The sequence below is a fragment of the Schistosoma mansoni genome, chromosome 7 (genome assembly GCF_000237925.1).
Source record: "Schistosoma mansoni strain Puerto Rico chromosome 7, complete genome".
Lineage (NCBI taxonomy): Eukaryota > Metazoa > Platyhelminthes > Trematoda > Strigeidida > Schistosomatidae > Schistosoma > Schistosoma mansoni.
In genome coordinates, this window is record NC_031501.1 from 3704044 (window position 1) to 3721380 (window position 17337).

A 17337-nucleotide genomic window follows, 5' to 3' on the forward strand; every position below is an offset into this window, starting at 1 on the left:
TATGTTTTTACTCTATTCTCTTTCACTCTTTAATCATCTCAAAAATATGTACATACACATGTACACCTTGGTATCCAGATAAAAAATCTCAACCAAATGAAGATTATTTTCGTGCCGGTTTCGGTGAATATTTTTGTGAAGTACATATACCATCAATACAACAAGTAGATAATGTGATTAATCAACCAGATAAAATGGGATTAAATAATACAGGACCATATATACCTGTTACTTTATTCTCTGCTACTACTGCCACCTCCTCTTCATCACCGTCAACATCAACAAATGTTGTCAGTGAATCAAAGACTTCAAATTCTAGAAGTAATGTCGTTAATTATTATTATTATTATTATTATTATTAATAGTGGTAATAGTATATCATAATGTCTGAAATCATATATATATATATATATGATTTGAATTACAAGTTGTAAAGTTTGTAATATCAGTTGCGAACCAACTACTATCAAAGTGTCAAGTCTCAATCACCCCATTCTACCCATTCAGTAACTATCATTGATTATGATACTAAAGATATTGGTCTACTGGTCAAAGAGTAAGTACACTACGTAACAGTACTCTCTCTCTATTGATCTACAGATGGGGAACGTGGTACTTGTAAATGAGAAACATACTTAGACTACAATATATTTGACTATAAATGTCTTTCAAACATTGATAGATAGCATACATCAGAACCACTGAGTGAGTAATGCAGTGAAGTAGGGTATTAAGCGCAACCACAAAGACAATTAATTGGATTATTAGCAGTTAAGACATCTGCTATTTCAGTTAGTCAGTCAGTCAAAACGTAGAAATTCGTACGTACGTACATTAGTTCGAGTCGCCACATTAGCACAGAGATACAGTTGTCGATTCAAATCCCATAGTGATAGAAGTAGTAAGAGTATGAGCATTATGTGAAAGATTAGGGTTTGAAGATGTTATTCAAGGAGTATAATTCAATGAAAAAACCTTTAAAATGCCGAAAAATTTATTGCTCATGAGATCAACATTGAATTGAGAGTGGAATATAACATTATCCTCAAAAAAATCACTTCGGAAAACCTATTCAGCTAAGCTACAAATTAACTTCCCTTGTAGATATTAAATATGACGATATGTTAATGGTCAACATTCGTTTTGCGACCACTTCAATGTATATGAATTAATCTAATTGTCCTTTTGAGAATAAATTATCGTTAGGTATCACAAGTGTTACTCCTTTTAGAACTCATATCTATTTAATACCCTGTAAATTTGACTAATTAGTTTATTAGGAAATTAAAGCTATTATTTATGTAGGCGAAAATGATAGGTACAAACCAACCACTAATTCTTCTATTTCCATCTTTTCATTATATCACTCTTGTCATACACTTTGAAAGATTATATCTCACAAATAAAGCACAATACTTAGGGTTCTATTTTTGTCCTCCATATTCACCAAGTGCCTCGTGTATAATGCTTTTAGACAATTTTTCGTTCATTGACTGAATGAGTGCTATACATTAGATTGTAATACAAATTTAGTAAAAGTTACGGTTTAAAATGCAGATCACACCTTAATTTAGTTTACTCACCTTGTAAAAGAATGGAAAGATTATCAACAGTACTAAGTACGACTTACTGAAAATGTAGTGGACAACTTGATCCTCATTTGATGACAACGTATTCATTTAAATTGGTTAAATTTTGCACAAAAGAGATAGTGATCTGTATTTCAGTTCAGTGATGGCTTATCTAACATAACATTTCATAGTTAAAACCCTCTCCTTACGTTTCGTCGTAGTATTGAACTCCTCAGCAGTATACATTCATGACCCCATTGCAAGTAATCTAACACAGAATCTTGAGATTTCGCTGTGAGCACATAACCTTTTGACCGCTGATTGGGCAACCGATGGTGTACATGTTTAACTCCAATGAATTTGCAATATTACGCGATTATTTTTGATTGCCTGAGATGGATCATTGTCTCACTAATCACAGCTTCTGACTAGGACTTCAGGAAATGTATCTTGAAGTTAATGACTAGTAAGCATATAACTATAATTAGTACATCTTGAGGGAGAAATTTTATAGGACGAAACAATTGTTCATTGGTTCCTTGTGTTTCAATATGGCTTGGCTAAAATATTAGTCCATGATTTAAACTATGAATATTTAATACATTCATTCTAAGAGTTGGCGTTTTCAACATTGTCATCTTTTTGTCTTCGAAACACATTTCAACTATAAAAAGTGAACTAGTGTAGATCATCTGTAGTTATCGCTTTGTCTACCATCAACTTACCCGCCCACCAGCTTACCCTTAATTATCATTTTAATTGTTAATAGATTATAGTGATTCATTCACATTAAAATTTGTGGATATGTCTATTATTTTTGTTTGTGTGTGTGCGTGTACCATTGTTTTTATTTATCCTTAGTTTTCTCAGTATTTTTCACATCATAACTGGCATTGTTTTTTTTATTATCTGTAGGACTGAATTGTTATTTATTTTCTCAAGTTGATTTCAAAGAAAAGGTATTGTTTGCTCTGGCATACCCACAGAAGTAGATAAATAACATATTAATAAGATCACTGTATAGGTGTATACTTACGTGCCTAAGGATATGTGCGTATATGACCCCTTGGCATAATTAGTCATTGTACATCTTTCTGTTGTTCGATTTACATGTGTGTTTATGTCAGTCACGTGACTCATTACCTTTGACAATGATGTCGATGTTATTTGGTGTTTGACTGCACCCGATTCTGTTGTGAATATACCAGGCTAGTCAAGCAGATAAGCAGTCGGATTATATTTTATTTATCTATAATAAGAAAAATGACATTTGACTTTTAATCCTACAATGTGATGTGTGTGATGTAGCATGATAGTTTGATAGTATGGACTTTAGAACATAATTTATTCAGTTTATTTTTTGTTGTTGATATATATATATATATATATAATGTTACTTCAGGACCGGTCTGCGTCAACTCCTATACTAAATGATACAGAATGAATTAGCTGAGCGTGTTGGCCACTTCAGTCATCTTCGGAGTCTCATCAGTGATGATGGTCTGATATCTGACTTTTGTGATTCATAAAACTCGATTGTTTTTGTGAAATTGAATCACTTGTTGAATAGGCGAACGATCCGTCTCCCAAACAAACGACCAGTTTATTGTACAGCACTTCGCTTCATTCTGCTTCAGGGATGTGAAGCATGGTTATTAAGAATGTAAGATATCCCTAGGTTATTTGGTATTTGACCACAAGTGTCTTCGAAGCATTACTCGTGTATTTTGAGACCACTGAATAAGCAATGCCTAGGTTAGGAATAGGCTACTAGGTAATTATAGTAAGTTGAATGATGGTGTAGTAAATCTTCGACTAAGGTGTTTGCGATATGTGTTGTGTGTGCTCAACCACAGACTTTGTTGACAGGTGATGTTGTCTGGTGTAGGAATCAGTTTGAAGTTAGTGGCGGCCAAACCAAAACATGTCATCAGTCCATAAAATCATTGCTATTAACTTTTCAGTTATATTATGTAATTATTTTTTCAAATAATTGACATATCATACTGCCCCCAACAATGTAGTTCAAATCTGACTGTGATTAAGTTCATTTACATTATGTTACGGTTTAATCTAACAATCTCTTCTTTTTGTCCAACTTTACTCCTAATACTACTGCTAACATCTCTCATCGAGGTATTCTGTGTTACTTTTCCCCCATTATTTTTCCGTATTATTATTCTACAATACATATATTGAATGTTACTACTAATGAATTTTTGTCTTGTTCTAGTTTCTTTACAAATATTGTGTCGTCATGTTTAAATGAAGCAGTCACACATGCACACACATGATAATTAATAATAATCTTGGGAAATCCGCTTTTTTATATTTAGTCTCCGGCATAACTACTATTGTTTAAAATGCATCCGTACAAAAAAGAAACGACATACAGTGTTCCGTTTAGTTTTGTTTTCAAAGAGTAAAATGGTTTGCTTATTCCATGATTATGACAGTCTCCCTCCTTTCACACGAATCAAGTATGATAATGGTTAGTAATTAGTACAATTTAAGGGATTTTTAAAATAAATTGATTGCAAACTTTTAAAATGTGTTGTTTGAACAGCTTGACTTTTCGAGACTCGAACACTGTTGTATAAAAGTTCCACAATGAAAGAGTAAGGTATGCTTCCTAATAAAACTGTCGAATCCAAATGTGTTAATAGGTGAAAAAGACATTTAATTAAAGTTTAACTTACACATCAATTGTGTTAAGTTGTCTACCTGACTAACGCATAATACAATATACAACTAACGGCACTCGTGCGTATAGAATCCTCACAGTCGCAAATCAGAAGGCAAAAGAAGCAGGAAGAGTATTTGTTGGTTAAGGGTCAAAAATGTACTGAAAATCATTGGTATTTTTAGATGTTAGCATTAGCTATAACATCATTATAATTCAGCCAATCCCCAAGGAGACAAGTTATGCTACCGTCCAATCGTAGCACGTCACGTCAATATTTTCTAGAAAGCCCCACAAAGTTCTGACTAGATTGAAACCCTTCAGCTCTTTTAGGGCCTTTGGAGGCTCTATTGTGCTTTTTAAAAGCTGTCCCAACAAAATGACAATATGATATACGTGAATATTTATTGACAAAATAAATGAAAATGTTCTCAAGAATTGATTAGCTACTAATGTTGTGTGAATTTCAGACTTCTAGTAGTCAGCTTCAACATTTACACGCATATGATTGAAAAATCTTACTCAAATGTTCACTTTTTGAAGAAGAATTCCATGTTGGTGTTTAATTTAACTAAAATATCTTAGGAACTAGGGATATGATATGTATTCGTGAATTTTTTCCCACTCAATCGGCGGCCTGCTTGAATGCCTGGGCTACCTGTTTCTGCCATCTAAATATTTCAACAAGTTATCTGGTTTTTTTTAATTTGTTTTAACCTATCATTATGTCTATTAATCGCATAACCTATACAGGCGCGTTTATAAAAAGCTTACGTTTTTTCGCTGCAAAAATTACAAACAAGTACAATAAGAGACATCGTGGTGGTTGGCAATATGCTTTAAAGAGAATAAACATCAATCAAATGTCGATTCCCGAGCTACTTAACTCTAACTGTCGATCACTAATTAACAAGGTGGACTATCTCCAATTTCTGCTAAGTCAAAACATGTATCGTAATTGTGGTGTCATCACAATTCAAGAATTTTGGTTAACTGACTTACAGGATGATTGCTTAGTGTCATTACGTGATTTTAATATCTATCGTCAGGATCGATCAAACAATAAAAAGACTTGTGGTGGCGGAGTAGCTACTTTTGTAAACGTTAACTGGTGTCGATCTACTTTTGCCTGTTTCAAGTTTTCAAACGACTTTATTGACTGTCTAACTTTAAGGTGCCGTCCAAAACACCTGAATAAATACAAATATATTTATGTTACCAATATCTACATGACTCCAGACTGCACATCATCTGCGTTATCTGTCTTCACTGATAAATTTTCTGAATTCGCCGTTATTGCCTTCAGTGATTCACTTTCAATTGTATGTGGTGATTTCAATTCATGTGACTGTAGCTTCCTTACATCACTAGGTCACCTAAATGTAGTAGATTTTCCTACTCGTTTGAATGCTCATCTAGACTTGGTTTTCATTAATGATGTGGGTACATATGTGGCTCGCAAACGTACTCCATTGTCTAGTTCGGATCATTGTATAATTCGTGTCCTACCTAAAGTATATGGTAAACATGGAAAGAGTACACACATACACCATACCAAAAAAGTCATATAGGAGTTACTCAGAAGAACATTTACAAAATCTGAAAAACATGTTTCGTACGACCAACTGGGAAGTACTTACAGATAACTCAATAGAAAACACAACGGATGTTATCACCTCTTTTCTTAAATTCTGTTTTGATATTTGCTGTCCTACTGAAACCTTTTTAAGTTTTGATCACCTTACATCTCCACAACTAAAGCGACTACGGAGGGTAAAAGAAAGGATGTACAAGGAGAAAAACACTATTGAAGTTCGTAAGTTAAATGACCAAATAAACCAAGAGATTAGACGTCTCAACTCTGTGTTTACTCAAAAACTCCTATCTTGTAAAAGCTCTCCAAGTATGTGAAAACTCTTTAAAGAAATTACAGGGGACAAGCAGAATAGAAGCGATAACCAGCTAAATGTTTGTGACTTAAATAAGTCCTTTATTCGTCAGTCATCTGACATCATGTTCCCTATATCCAAGGGTTTGAAGAATAATTGTGTCCCCAGTTTCACTGAAAATGATGTCCGGAAATGTCTCCAGTCTCTGAATTCATCCCAATATTTAGGACCTGATGGTATCCCAAACCTCCTTTTTAAAAAATGTGCTGATGTTTTATGTTATCCATTAACGAATATCTTTAACAGATCCTTCTCAACTAATGTCTTACCGAAAATGTGGAGAAAGATAAAGGTAATCCCTATACCTAAGAAAGCTTCTGGTGATAAAAATGCGAAACTTAGACCCATAGCAATAACCTCACCTTTCCTCAAAATAATGGAAAAATTACTGATACCCCCACTTCAACCTGCAATAAAAGAGCACTGTGATCCATTTCAGTTTGCTTACAAATGCAAAAGAAGCACATTAGATGCCGTTGCTGTTCTGCATCACAATATAGTGTTCGGGTTGGAAAAGGGTATGAAGTATGTTAGATGCGCTTTCCTGGACTTTACTTCTGCTTTTGATTCTATTCCAAGACACCTCTTACTTAACAAGCTGATCAGCATCGATACTGACAGCTGGATAACCAATTGGCTACGTTCCTACCTTTCTGGAAGAGAACAGTACACTGTATTTGAAGGAAAGTGTTCAACATCTCTACTGTCTACTGTAGGTATGCCACAAGGAGCTGTTCTTTCACCTCTGCTCTTTTCTTTCTTTTTGCATGATCTGCCATCTTCCACAGAAAACACTTTTGTAAAATATGCGGACGACCTCACTGTATGTATGCCGATTTCTACCTCCTTACATCCCATAGAAATGAATGAGTTTTTATCTCGTATTGAAAGGTGGTCTGTTGGTAATGGTCTCTTACTCAATCCATCTAAATGTCAAGCTGTTAACTTTAGCTTGAGACATGGACAGAACCTATACTCTATGTTGGGATCCCATAATGTTTGTGCCATTGGAAACTCCTTAATAAACACAGTGTCGAAGGTCAAATATCTTGGTGTTACTTTTTCCTCTGATCTTTCCTGGTCTTCTCATGTTTTACTGTTATCGAAAAAAGTTTACCGTTTGACATACTACATAAAGAGGCTGCATGCTTTTGGGGTTACTCGCCATTTACTCTTACAATTTGTAAATTCCGGCATATTACCTATTATTTTATATTGTTCTCCATTATTCTTTCCCGGGCTTTTGAGAAAAGACTTTGCTATTTTGCGTAGAGTGCTGAAGGCAGTTTGCAAGGTATGTGGTGAATCTTTTGAAGTCATTGTTAATATGCTTGTGGATAGACATCTTAAGTCTTGCAAACTCTTGGCAGGTGCTATCTTATCAGATACTAACCATCCGCTTCATTCATATCTTTCTCCTTGTATATCTTCTGGTAGAACGAGACGTAAATACATTAAAATCCATGCACGCAAGCAAATCTATAAAAGTTCTGTAATACCTTACCTTGCAAATTTACTTTGCGACGAATAGGCTGTTAGAGTTGACCTAGTAAATAACCTGTATTCTTAAGCATGTCTCAAATTCGATAATTTGTATAAACTCAGATTTTCCTAAACCTTTTTTTTATTATTTCTGTTCTGTCGTTTTTTGTTTGTTTTGTTTCTTTTTTGGTAAAAAAAAACTTGTTGAAATAACTCGTGCTGAGAATTCTATATTGTACCAGATTATAATATTGAATAAAGCCATTAATAATAATAATAAAAAAATAATATATTTGGAATATTCAGCATTTTCTAATTCATTTGGTTTGTAATGAATGCTGCATGTAACAGCATAATTTCCACCGAAGACATCATTTCAAGCTCTAGTCCTCACCTCTATTGTTTTGCTTTTTTCAGCCGACTAATTGAGATGCACTACAATGATGTGTTCATAGCAGATATATGTATAAATAATATGTATAGGTGATGAAAGTAAAGTTCCCAGTGAAAATTACACACTTATATACCAACACTCACTCACCAAATGAACGGGAAGACTCTCGAAAACGTTAGGTAGTGTACTTTTATTGAGCAATGAAGAAGGATGGTTAGCATTATCATAGAATTATTGCATTTTTCAACGTGGTAAATAGATAAAATGATCCATTATTTAACAATACTATCAGTCTACAGATTTGACGTTGTTTGTTCTTGAAATGTTTCGTTTTTGGTCTGCTATCGTTCTAATTGATTGTTTTGTTTGTTTATTTTAATAATCAGTCGAATGGACTTGAATAAACATTTCTTTTGCCACAAGTTGTTTTCTTGTAATGATAAATGTTTGTATTATACATGTACCTTGTACATAGTATATAAATGATCTTAACAGTATGTTTGTGTGTGTGTGTGTGTGGAAGGTGTGTTCAAATTTGTTTCATTTATTTCCGCTTTACCCCACAATGATATTTCACGAATTAAATTATAGGTGAACTATATAGTGTGACAAATACTTTGTGGGAAATGTCTCGTTGATTTATAGATAAAGAAGTAAGATAAACGTGAACAGCTACTATTACAATATTGTCAAATACATTAAACACGAATTACATATGAGCTCCATACTTTGTGTTACGTCATCAAACTGATTTTTCAATTGTTGAACATCAAAATTGGGATGCAGGTGGGTATATTATTTAGCTGATGAATTCGACTGGTAACCATAATCTCAAAGTCCTCCTGAGACTTGTTACTTAACTAAAACTGTCAAACCAAATTACTCAGCGTACACATATTTCAATAGAGATGGATCAATTACAATTCTTAAACATTAACAACTGGAAATTACCGAAAATTTATAAGTACAATTCAGACCTGTCGTAAGTGAAACAATTGCCACTAACAGTCATTTTATAATCATCACGCTAGTTCATCTGAAAGTCTTGAATTCAATCCTTGATCATGATTGATTGTTCACAGTGTTACAGAGTATCCATACTTAGAAAGAAACAACAATCTATTACTGTTTAGTTTTCATTATCATCGCAACTGGTATCGATCTACGACGAACATTATCTACAACATATCCTGACTAAGCGATTTTTTCCTCATTGGGGCCATTGATCAAATTTCACCAAGAGAATCTTCACTCATACATCCATTTGTTAATTAGTTAGTTAGATACAAATGAGATTAGGAACCAATTTATCTCATACTGTCTTAGTTGTTGTGATTATAGCTCTTTATGTTGTTTTACATTGACAATGATATTAATTTAGACAACATATAATACAATACCCAGTTACTGTTTACAACATGTTTATGTATTTCATGTGTGTATGTGTGATTGTTTCTGTCCATATTTCATACACATAACCTTATTGATTTTTGTTCGGATTTGTTAATTGTTATTTGTAATGAGACAAAATTAAGTAGGAAAGTTTTCATCATTCCAACTCCATCCTAGTATGGGATCCTTCAGCAGTGCAAATGACAGTTTTATTTGTTATACATATGTATTAACTTTTGTCAAGTTCCATGTATGAATTGTTGGTGGAGATGTGTGATTTCGTAATGTCTTTCGATGGTGATAAAGTATGGGAAATTTCATGTGTATTTGTTTGTTACTGAACTTGATAAAAATAATGTGGTACTATTGTAGTGAAGGGGAACTTAGATGGGGAAGGTGAAACCACTTTATTGTTTAATGCAAAATTGCACAGTGGCTTAGTAACATGAAAATCTTACATTAAATACACCATTTGCACACCTTCGCGTTGTCGTTTACATACTCCATTATTCCTCGAATTCTATCATTATTTCGATTGCTCTCTAATATCCTTCCTGTTCTCTTCATTTCAATCTTCTGCTGCCAGGCATTCCACTTCCGGTCGGTGCTACATACTAATATCAGTCAGCATAAGTAGCATACACCACACTACAGTTACATGTATTCATAGGCTGTATCATGAACTGACCTCTGTTGGACGACCATTGAAAACCAGAGATACTGGACGGCTGTTTCTTCCTAGAATGAGACTTCTCAGATGTGCAGACCTACAACTTCACTCAAAGATTGTACCTTCGGCCTTTAGGTCTTATAGCGTGTTCTTAATCTTTAGACTACAGAGCCTCAATTCAATAGTTTGCACTTCTAACTTCTATTGCTTTGGGCTCGCGATTGATTTCTTAATTAAGGTTAGTTCTTAACATAAAACTACAAAATTCATCAGTCTCTACTAATGATGCTATGCGGTAGGAGAGATGATGGTGCTAGTGATGATGTGCAACATTGGATTAGAGAATACCTAAATCTTGAGCTTCAATTTTGTTTCATACTTTTTATTCCTCAAAATTGTTCGTTTTCTAATTATCTTCTCTCATATTGAGATGTAAGGTTTCTGGAATTAGTTGACAAGAAACCCTGAACCTAAGTTTAGTGCTACTTTGCTATTCGCCACCAAGAAGGTCAGTTGCGAAACAAATAGCTCTGTGTTAATGTTTCTGACTATGAAGCTGGATAACAGGTTTGAATCCACCAAGTAGCATTGGTTCCTCCTAAGCTTACTATCATCCTTTGCTAATGAGTTCCGATTAGAATCTTATGATCAAAGAATTGATAAAATGATCGTCCATTGGGAATATACTTTTTTTCGTGAAGTTATTAAAGATGTAAGTGATTGGTCACCAGTTCGGTGATCTGTCTAAAAGTTAAACGCTCATTACAGATTCTGAAGATCCTGAGTTCTATCTGTGATATCATTATCAATATTGGAATAAAACATCTATCCAATTCAAAATTTTGATGGACATATGTTAACTTAGTAGAATAATAAATTTATAGAATTTTTGAGTGTCTAAAAAGGTATGTAATGAATGATTTATTATCTTCTCATTATCTTTTCCCATCTATACTCAACTATTCATTCTCTGCGTGTTTATCCTACATGTCAGTTTATCTATAAGTGTATCTATCTATTTTACCTACTGATGCTTATCTTACTCTTTACTCTGACTACCTGTCTATCTACCTATCAATTCATCTGTCTATCATCAATTTAAAATGTCTGTCTGCATATCACTCTCATCTCTAAATTCTCTTTACATACACATGCTGCTATTCACACCTACTTATCTCTCTTTATACGTCTACATCGTCTATACAGATCTATTATTTTATTCCCTTGGGGCGTTTCTAAAAAATTCAAACTAATTATGTTCTCTGACTCATTGTTGTTATTGATAATTATTTCTCAATGAGAAAGTTTTATTTTAGAGTTTCTTCTGTTACTGTTGTTAATAGTGATATTGATATACAATCACAATTGATTGATCACTGGGTAGTGATTAATGTCATGCGTGTCAAGTCCTTCTTAGTGCTGATCGAATGCTATCGGTCGGTCGTGGCCCGAGCAGCTCAGTGGTAACGTCTCTGACTGTGAAGGTGAGTGACACGGGATCGAATCCTTCAGGGAGCACCAGTTACCTCAATATTACAGGTACACCTTGCTGACGAGTGCCAAGTAGCACGAAACCCGGGTTCAGGGTTTCCTGTTGACCACCTCCAACCACCATCTTATCTCAATGATATACAATCTCTACGACATGAAATTAATAACAAAAATCCAAAGAGAAAGTATAATCATTCTTTCTTAACGAATATCTGGAACATAACAACATTATGTTACTACTACAAACTTTTTCTTTTCATTCCCCTATCTTAACCACATCTATATCGGGCATGATTCTGAAGACCAGAATCTTCATATAAACAGAGATATGAATGGTGGTTAACAATAAAATTCAGGATGCGTGTTTTGTTCTATTTTCGACTCGTCAACTGGGTATACTACATGTAATTCTACACTTTCTAGATGGTTCTGTGAAAATTTTATTTAGCTCTGATTGGTTAATATGTTTTCTGTGGCTTCTGGGCCTCTAGAGACTTCGACTAAGACTCCTCTATCATATTAGTTGGATTTGTAAAGTCGATTAAATGTTCATAGACGTTGTCTGGTTTTCTTTTTTTCATTGTACCGTTGGTATTATTATGATTACTATTACTATTATTTTCACCAATTTTTTGTGTGCTGATTAACATAATGGAATGCTTCATGCTTTCCCTTCACATACATACTTTTTCGTTATTTACCTTGAAGTTCAAGAATACAATAACTTTTAATGTGGCTACAAAAAGAATTATACAACTTTATAATATGTAACTCATTATCAGCAGTACTGATAAGACAACTCCATTTTGCTTGAGTATCTGTATAGCCTTACTTCATTTTAAACGCTTTTCCAGCTGATCTTTATGTTATTTTGCAATGAAAACTACAAGTTTTATTCAAATATCATAAAGGAAGATATAAAAGCAATCAAAATTTGTTGATATGATTTCATTTTTGACCTCGGCCAGTTTTTAAATTCTATCCATCGAATGTTAGTGTTACTAATGTAAAATTGAGTAGTATGAGAAGTATTGTTTGAAACCAACTAAAGACTGCAAATGAATTTCAGTAATAGGTTGTGGAGATTGTTGAGTTTCGTTGGGATCGTGAATCGATCGGTGTTAGATCACCATTAAAAATATCAGAGCATTGACCAGCCTTTTCTTCTTAGTGTTGAACTCAATAGCAGTGCGCATTCACGATCTCGCATGTGAGAATCGAACCCAGGATCTTCGGTCTTGCGCGCGAACGCTTAAACTTTAGACCACTGAACCGGCATCCAACGATTTTAATTTATGACATCAGTTTGGCGGTTTACAATGCCCGACTCGTTTGCAATCAATTTGTTTTAAAAATCCCTTAAATTGTACTAATTACTAACCATTATCATACTTGATTCGTGTGAGAGATAAAAGATAGGAGGGAGACTGTCATGATCATGGAATAAACAAACCATTCTACTCTTTGAAACCAAAACTAAACGGAACACTGTATGTTGTTTTTTTTTTGTACGGATGCATTTTAAACAATAGTAGTTATGCCGTAGACTGAATATATATAGAAAAAACAGATTTCCCAAGATTATTATTAATAATCATGTGTGTGTGTGTGACTGCTTCATTTAAACATGATGACACAATATTTGGAAAGAAACCAGGACAGGATAAAAACTCATCAATTAGACTGATAGCAGACCAAAAAACGAAACATTTCAAGAACAAACAACGTCAAATCTGTAGAGTGAGAGTATTGTCAAATAATTGATCATTTTATCTATTTACCATATTGAGAAATGAAATCATTCTATGATAATGCTAACCATCCTTCTTCATTGCTCAATAAAAGTACACTACCTAACATTTTCGAGAGTCTTCCCGTTCATTTGGTGAGTGAGTGTTGGTATATAAGTGTGTAATTTTCACTGGGAACTTTCCTTTCATCACCTATACATATTATTTATACATATATCTGCTATGAACACATCATTGTGGTGCATCTCAATTAGTCGGCTGAAAAAAGCAAAACAATAGAGGTGAGGATTAGAGCTTGAAATGATGTCTTCGGTGAAAATTATGCTTTGATATGTACCATCTACTCACTGGATAACTTGACACTTGTTGAACATTGAAAAGGTAGATGTGCTAAGCTGTTACGGACACGCATTCTACCACACAAAATATTTCATCATTTTTCTAAAAATGATCAACGAAATATTACTTAATCGCCATTTAATTCACTTTTACCTTGCAATGATAAATTGTTCACAGCAAACAACGTTTATGCCTTTGGTTTTAAAGCAACTACATAGACTTGATACCTGATTAAATGAGTTACAGTAACAATCAATATAATGTACGTTTTTCTTTATTGATCTCCACGATTATCCTCAATGCTATTGTTTAAAATATTTTTTTGTTGTTGTAATGGAGTCAGGAAAACTCACATAGATACACACACACGCACCACTCACAAACAAGTGACAATTCAGGCATTTATTTTCCACTGTTTTAAAATCATACCTATTGAAAGGAGAAGAAAGGATGACTAAATATTTAACTACTTACTTTTGTAATTATTTTTATAAATTGTCGTTGTTTTTTCTTCTGTCAAAACGGTTGCCGACATTCTTACAAATTACTCTACAGTGTAAAAGTGATGAAATTATTTTTGTATACAGTTTAATGGCATACCCAGTTAATTTTTAAAAAAAAAATATGATCCCTAATAATGTTTTTCCGTTGTTGTCGTTGTCTGATTGTTTCCTAGTCTCGTCTACCCCTTTCTATTCCTCTCTCGTTGTCTTTCTGTCTCCACCTCTCCTCTATGATGCATATATATATAATGTGACACTCATTCACTGGTCATTAGGCTTTCCTGCTTGTTCCACGTTTAATAAAATGATCCAATTTTTTCCCACTTTCTGGCTAGTGATGTTTTTACCGATGTAAAAATTTCCCTAGTTTTTTAATTGAAAAAAAAACACATCATTGGTATGGTAACTTACTTACTTACGCCTGTTACCCCAAATGGAGCATAGGCCGATTGGTATGGTAAGAACTATGCTTATTTGGTTTTTAAGTGGTATATTTGGTTAGTATTATATTATTAAAGACAAAATACAGTGAGATCTGGTACTCACTCGCTCACTCACCTACAAGGATACATATATATGTATATATGGTAGCCGTTCAATTTATCAAAGCATAATGATGAATTAAGGAACTGTATGGAGACAATAAAGCAGTGAGTTGAAATCAATTGACAAACAAACAAGGGAAATGACTATAGAACAAAGACTCGATATACGTCTATTGTATAATAATGGTTATGGCTGTCTAATGTGCTTGTCTGTGTTTGTGGAGAATTGGTTGTTAGTTATATATATATATATATATATATATCGCAGGTTTGACAACCGCTTCGTGAAACTGTCAAATATTTGTTTTGAAAACGGTAAAACAAATTATACTTTCAATTCGAAGCACATATTCACCGAAAAAAAATTAATATGGCGCCATTTGTTTTTATATTTTGGTCGTTCTTGAGTTTATATTAATCTTAGCCAACCGGTCCAAGCTCCGATTTTGACTATAGCTCTCTTTTTGTCTTATCTTGTGATTTTTTTGACAAGCATCTGTAGTCAAAGATAAAAGTTTTGAAGTCAGGTGGAAGCGGGTATGTTAGATGAACTGTGAGAAATAAATAATAGGACTGTTTTCCCAAATAAAACAAGTTTACATTCTATTCTATTCGCCTCGTTACTGTCGATATCTTTTTCCACGTAAAAATATTAGTGATATGAATGCGGTCTTATATACATGTACGCAAACACATTTGGTTGTCAGTATGTGGGGCTGGGATGGGTTGCAACGACTAAGAAGACAAAAGTATAGTGGTAATGATCATAATAATATAATATACGTGTCTATCTGATGCACATACACACACTTACTCAGACTTGTCCACCAAGTGAGCGAGAATAGAACCCTTGATCACTCTTACCCGTCCTTTGCTCAACCAAGACGGATGGTGTTCTGTTATGCGATGACGGACTTGATGAATTGTAAACGATGATAAATTTTCATTAGGACTGTTTATAACTATTGAAAGGATGCAGAAAGAAACCTTTAGCTAGGATAAATTCACGCTTGGATTAATGAGGTAATAATGTTGGAAATATTTCCACCATAATAAGATTGAAAATTTAGTAGCACATTCGGAAAAATCAACAAACTCCCAAAAAACACTAAACTCTAACAGGTTTTTTCATTCCTGTTGCGAAACACTTTTGGTCTAGAAGTCTCCACTGATCGGCCGAAAAAGTAGCTTTAAAACCGTTTTTAGCGATCGCGTGCAAGACCAAAGTCCTAGGTTTGATTCCCGCATATGTGGTCATGGATGTGCGCTGCTGAAGGGTCCCAAACTAGAACGGTAAGACCGTTCAATGCTTCGATATTTTTGATGGTAGTCAAATATCGATCGGTTCATGATTTTAGTGAAATTTTAAGCGTATTCGGTTAACCTGTTGTATGCAGCCGAACCAGTGAGGGACGAGAAAGTTGATAGCGCAAACATAGAAATAGGATTGAGAATTAGTGTTAGGATTATGTGTTAATCGTGAACTGACATCAGCGTTAGTTATAAAATCATATTCTTACCCTTATTTCTAGTATAATGAATCACTCATCTTCGTCCACTCCTGACTGGGCAAAACAGTTCACACCTCAAGCTCGTTCAAATGTACACTTTAGCATTCTCGAATAGCTCAAGCTCATCTCTATTCCAAAGTTTCCTTATTGGGTGTATTTAAGTGTTTTCTAGTGCAAGTGATTGATTATTTTACACTATTATAAGCTATGCATCTTTTTTATCTTCCGTAAAAATTCCTTCCTAGGTGCAGTTGTCTGGTCTGTTCAAGCGTATGAGTTAATACAAGTTGAATTTCCATCCATATTTCTGCATTCTATCGAGATTATTTCAGCAATATCGTCATCATCCAATCATGATGTAAAAAACCAACAGCTTAGTTTAAATAATGGAAATAAATTTCAGGAGCGGCATAATGAATTATGGTGTAAAGTGAATTCTTCAATAACACTTCTATGCGCTAGCAATATTCGTCGATTCAGTAATGATAATAACATTGTTTTGGATCGATCTGGCGTACTCTGGTTTAATTCAAGTCGATTAACTGATGGTTATGGTATTCAATGGAAGAAAGATGGTGAAATTTTATCGGATAAACTATTTCGAATGAACCCCAGGTAGTATATATATATATATATATATATATATATATATATATATATATATATCATTACGCTTACTTCATACAAAATAGAACTTTTTATTTTTTCTACGATTCCTTAATCAGTTTGTCCTGGCAGCCTAGATGGTGATTTGTTACTGCATGAGTTTCCAGTTGTCTTTGTACTAAAGTTGACTGTTTTGTTTCTCGGATCTTTGGCTTGGTTATTTTTTGACTTTTCCCGAATGGATTACTAAATCGAGTCGAAATTGATGTGTCTATTGATCTGTGAATGACCTGAATTCCATGTTTCCAGACATTTCTCTGGCATTTTCAGCTTTTCCTTAATCTTGAATTTCGACCATCTGTCAGACGAATTTATATCCGTAGTTGTTTACATGCATTGATATCAGCGATAGCATATCGTGTCGTGTATGGGGGGATGTTCACTTTGTTC

At 34.0% G+C, this 17337-nt stretch overlaps 1 protein-coding gene across 1 annotated transcript in view; it reads left to right on the forward strand.

Moving 5' to 3' along the window:
• Positions 1 to 16900, forward strand: part of Smp_080870 (hypothetical protein) — a gene marked incomplete at its 3' end in the record, with an annotated part of 33956 nt that extends 17056 nt beyond the window's left edge. The window contains exons 6-7 of the mRNA XM_018798636.1: positions 79 to 321; positions 16527 to 16900. Coding sequence (XP_018653558.1) covers positions 79 to 321; positions 16527 to 16900 — 617 coding nt within the window. The remainder of the gene's footprint in view (positions 1 to 78; positions 322 to 16526) is intronic.
• Positions 16901 to 17337: the final 437 nt, after the last annotated feature.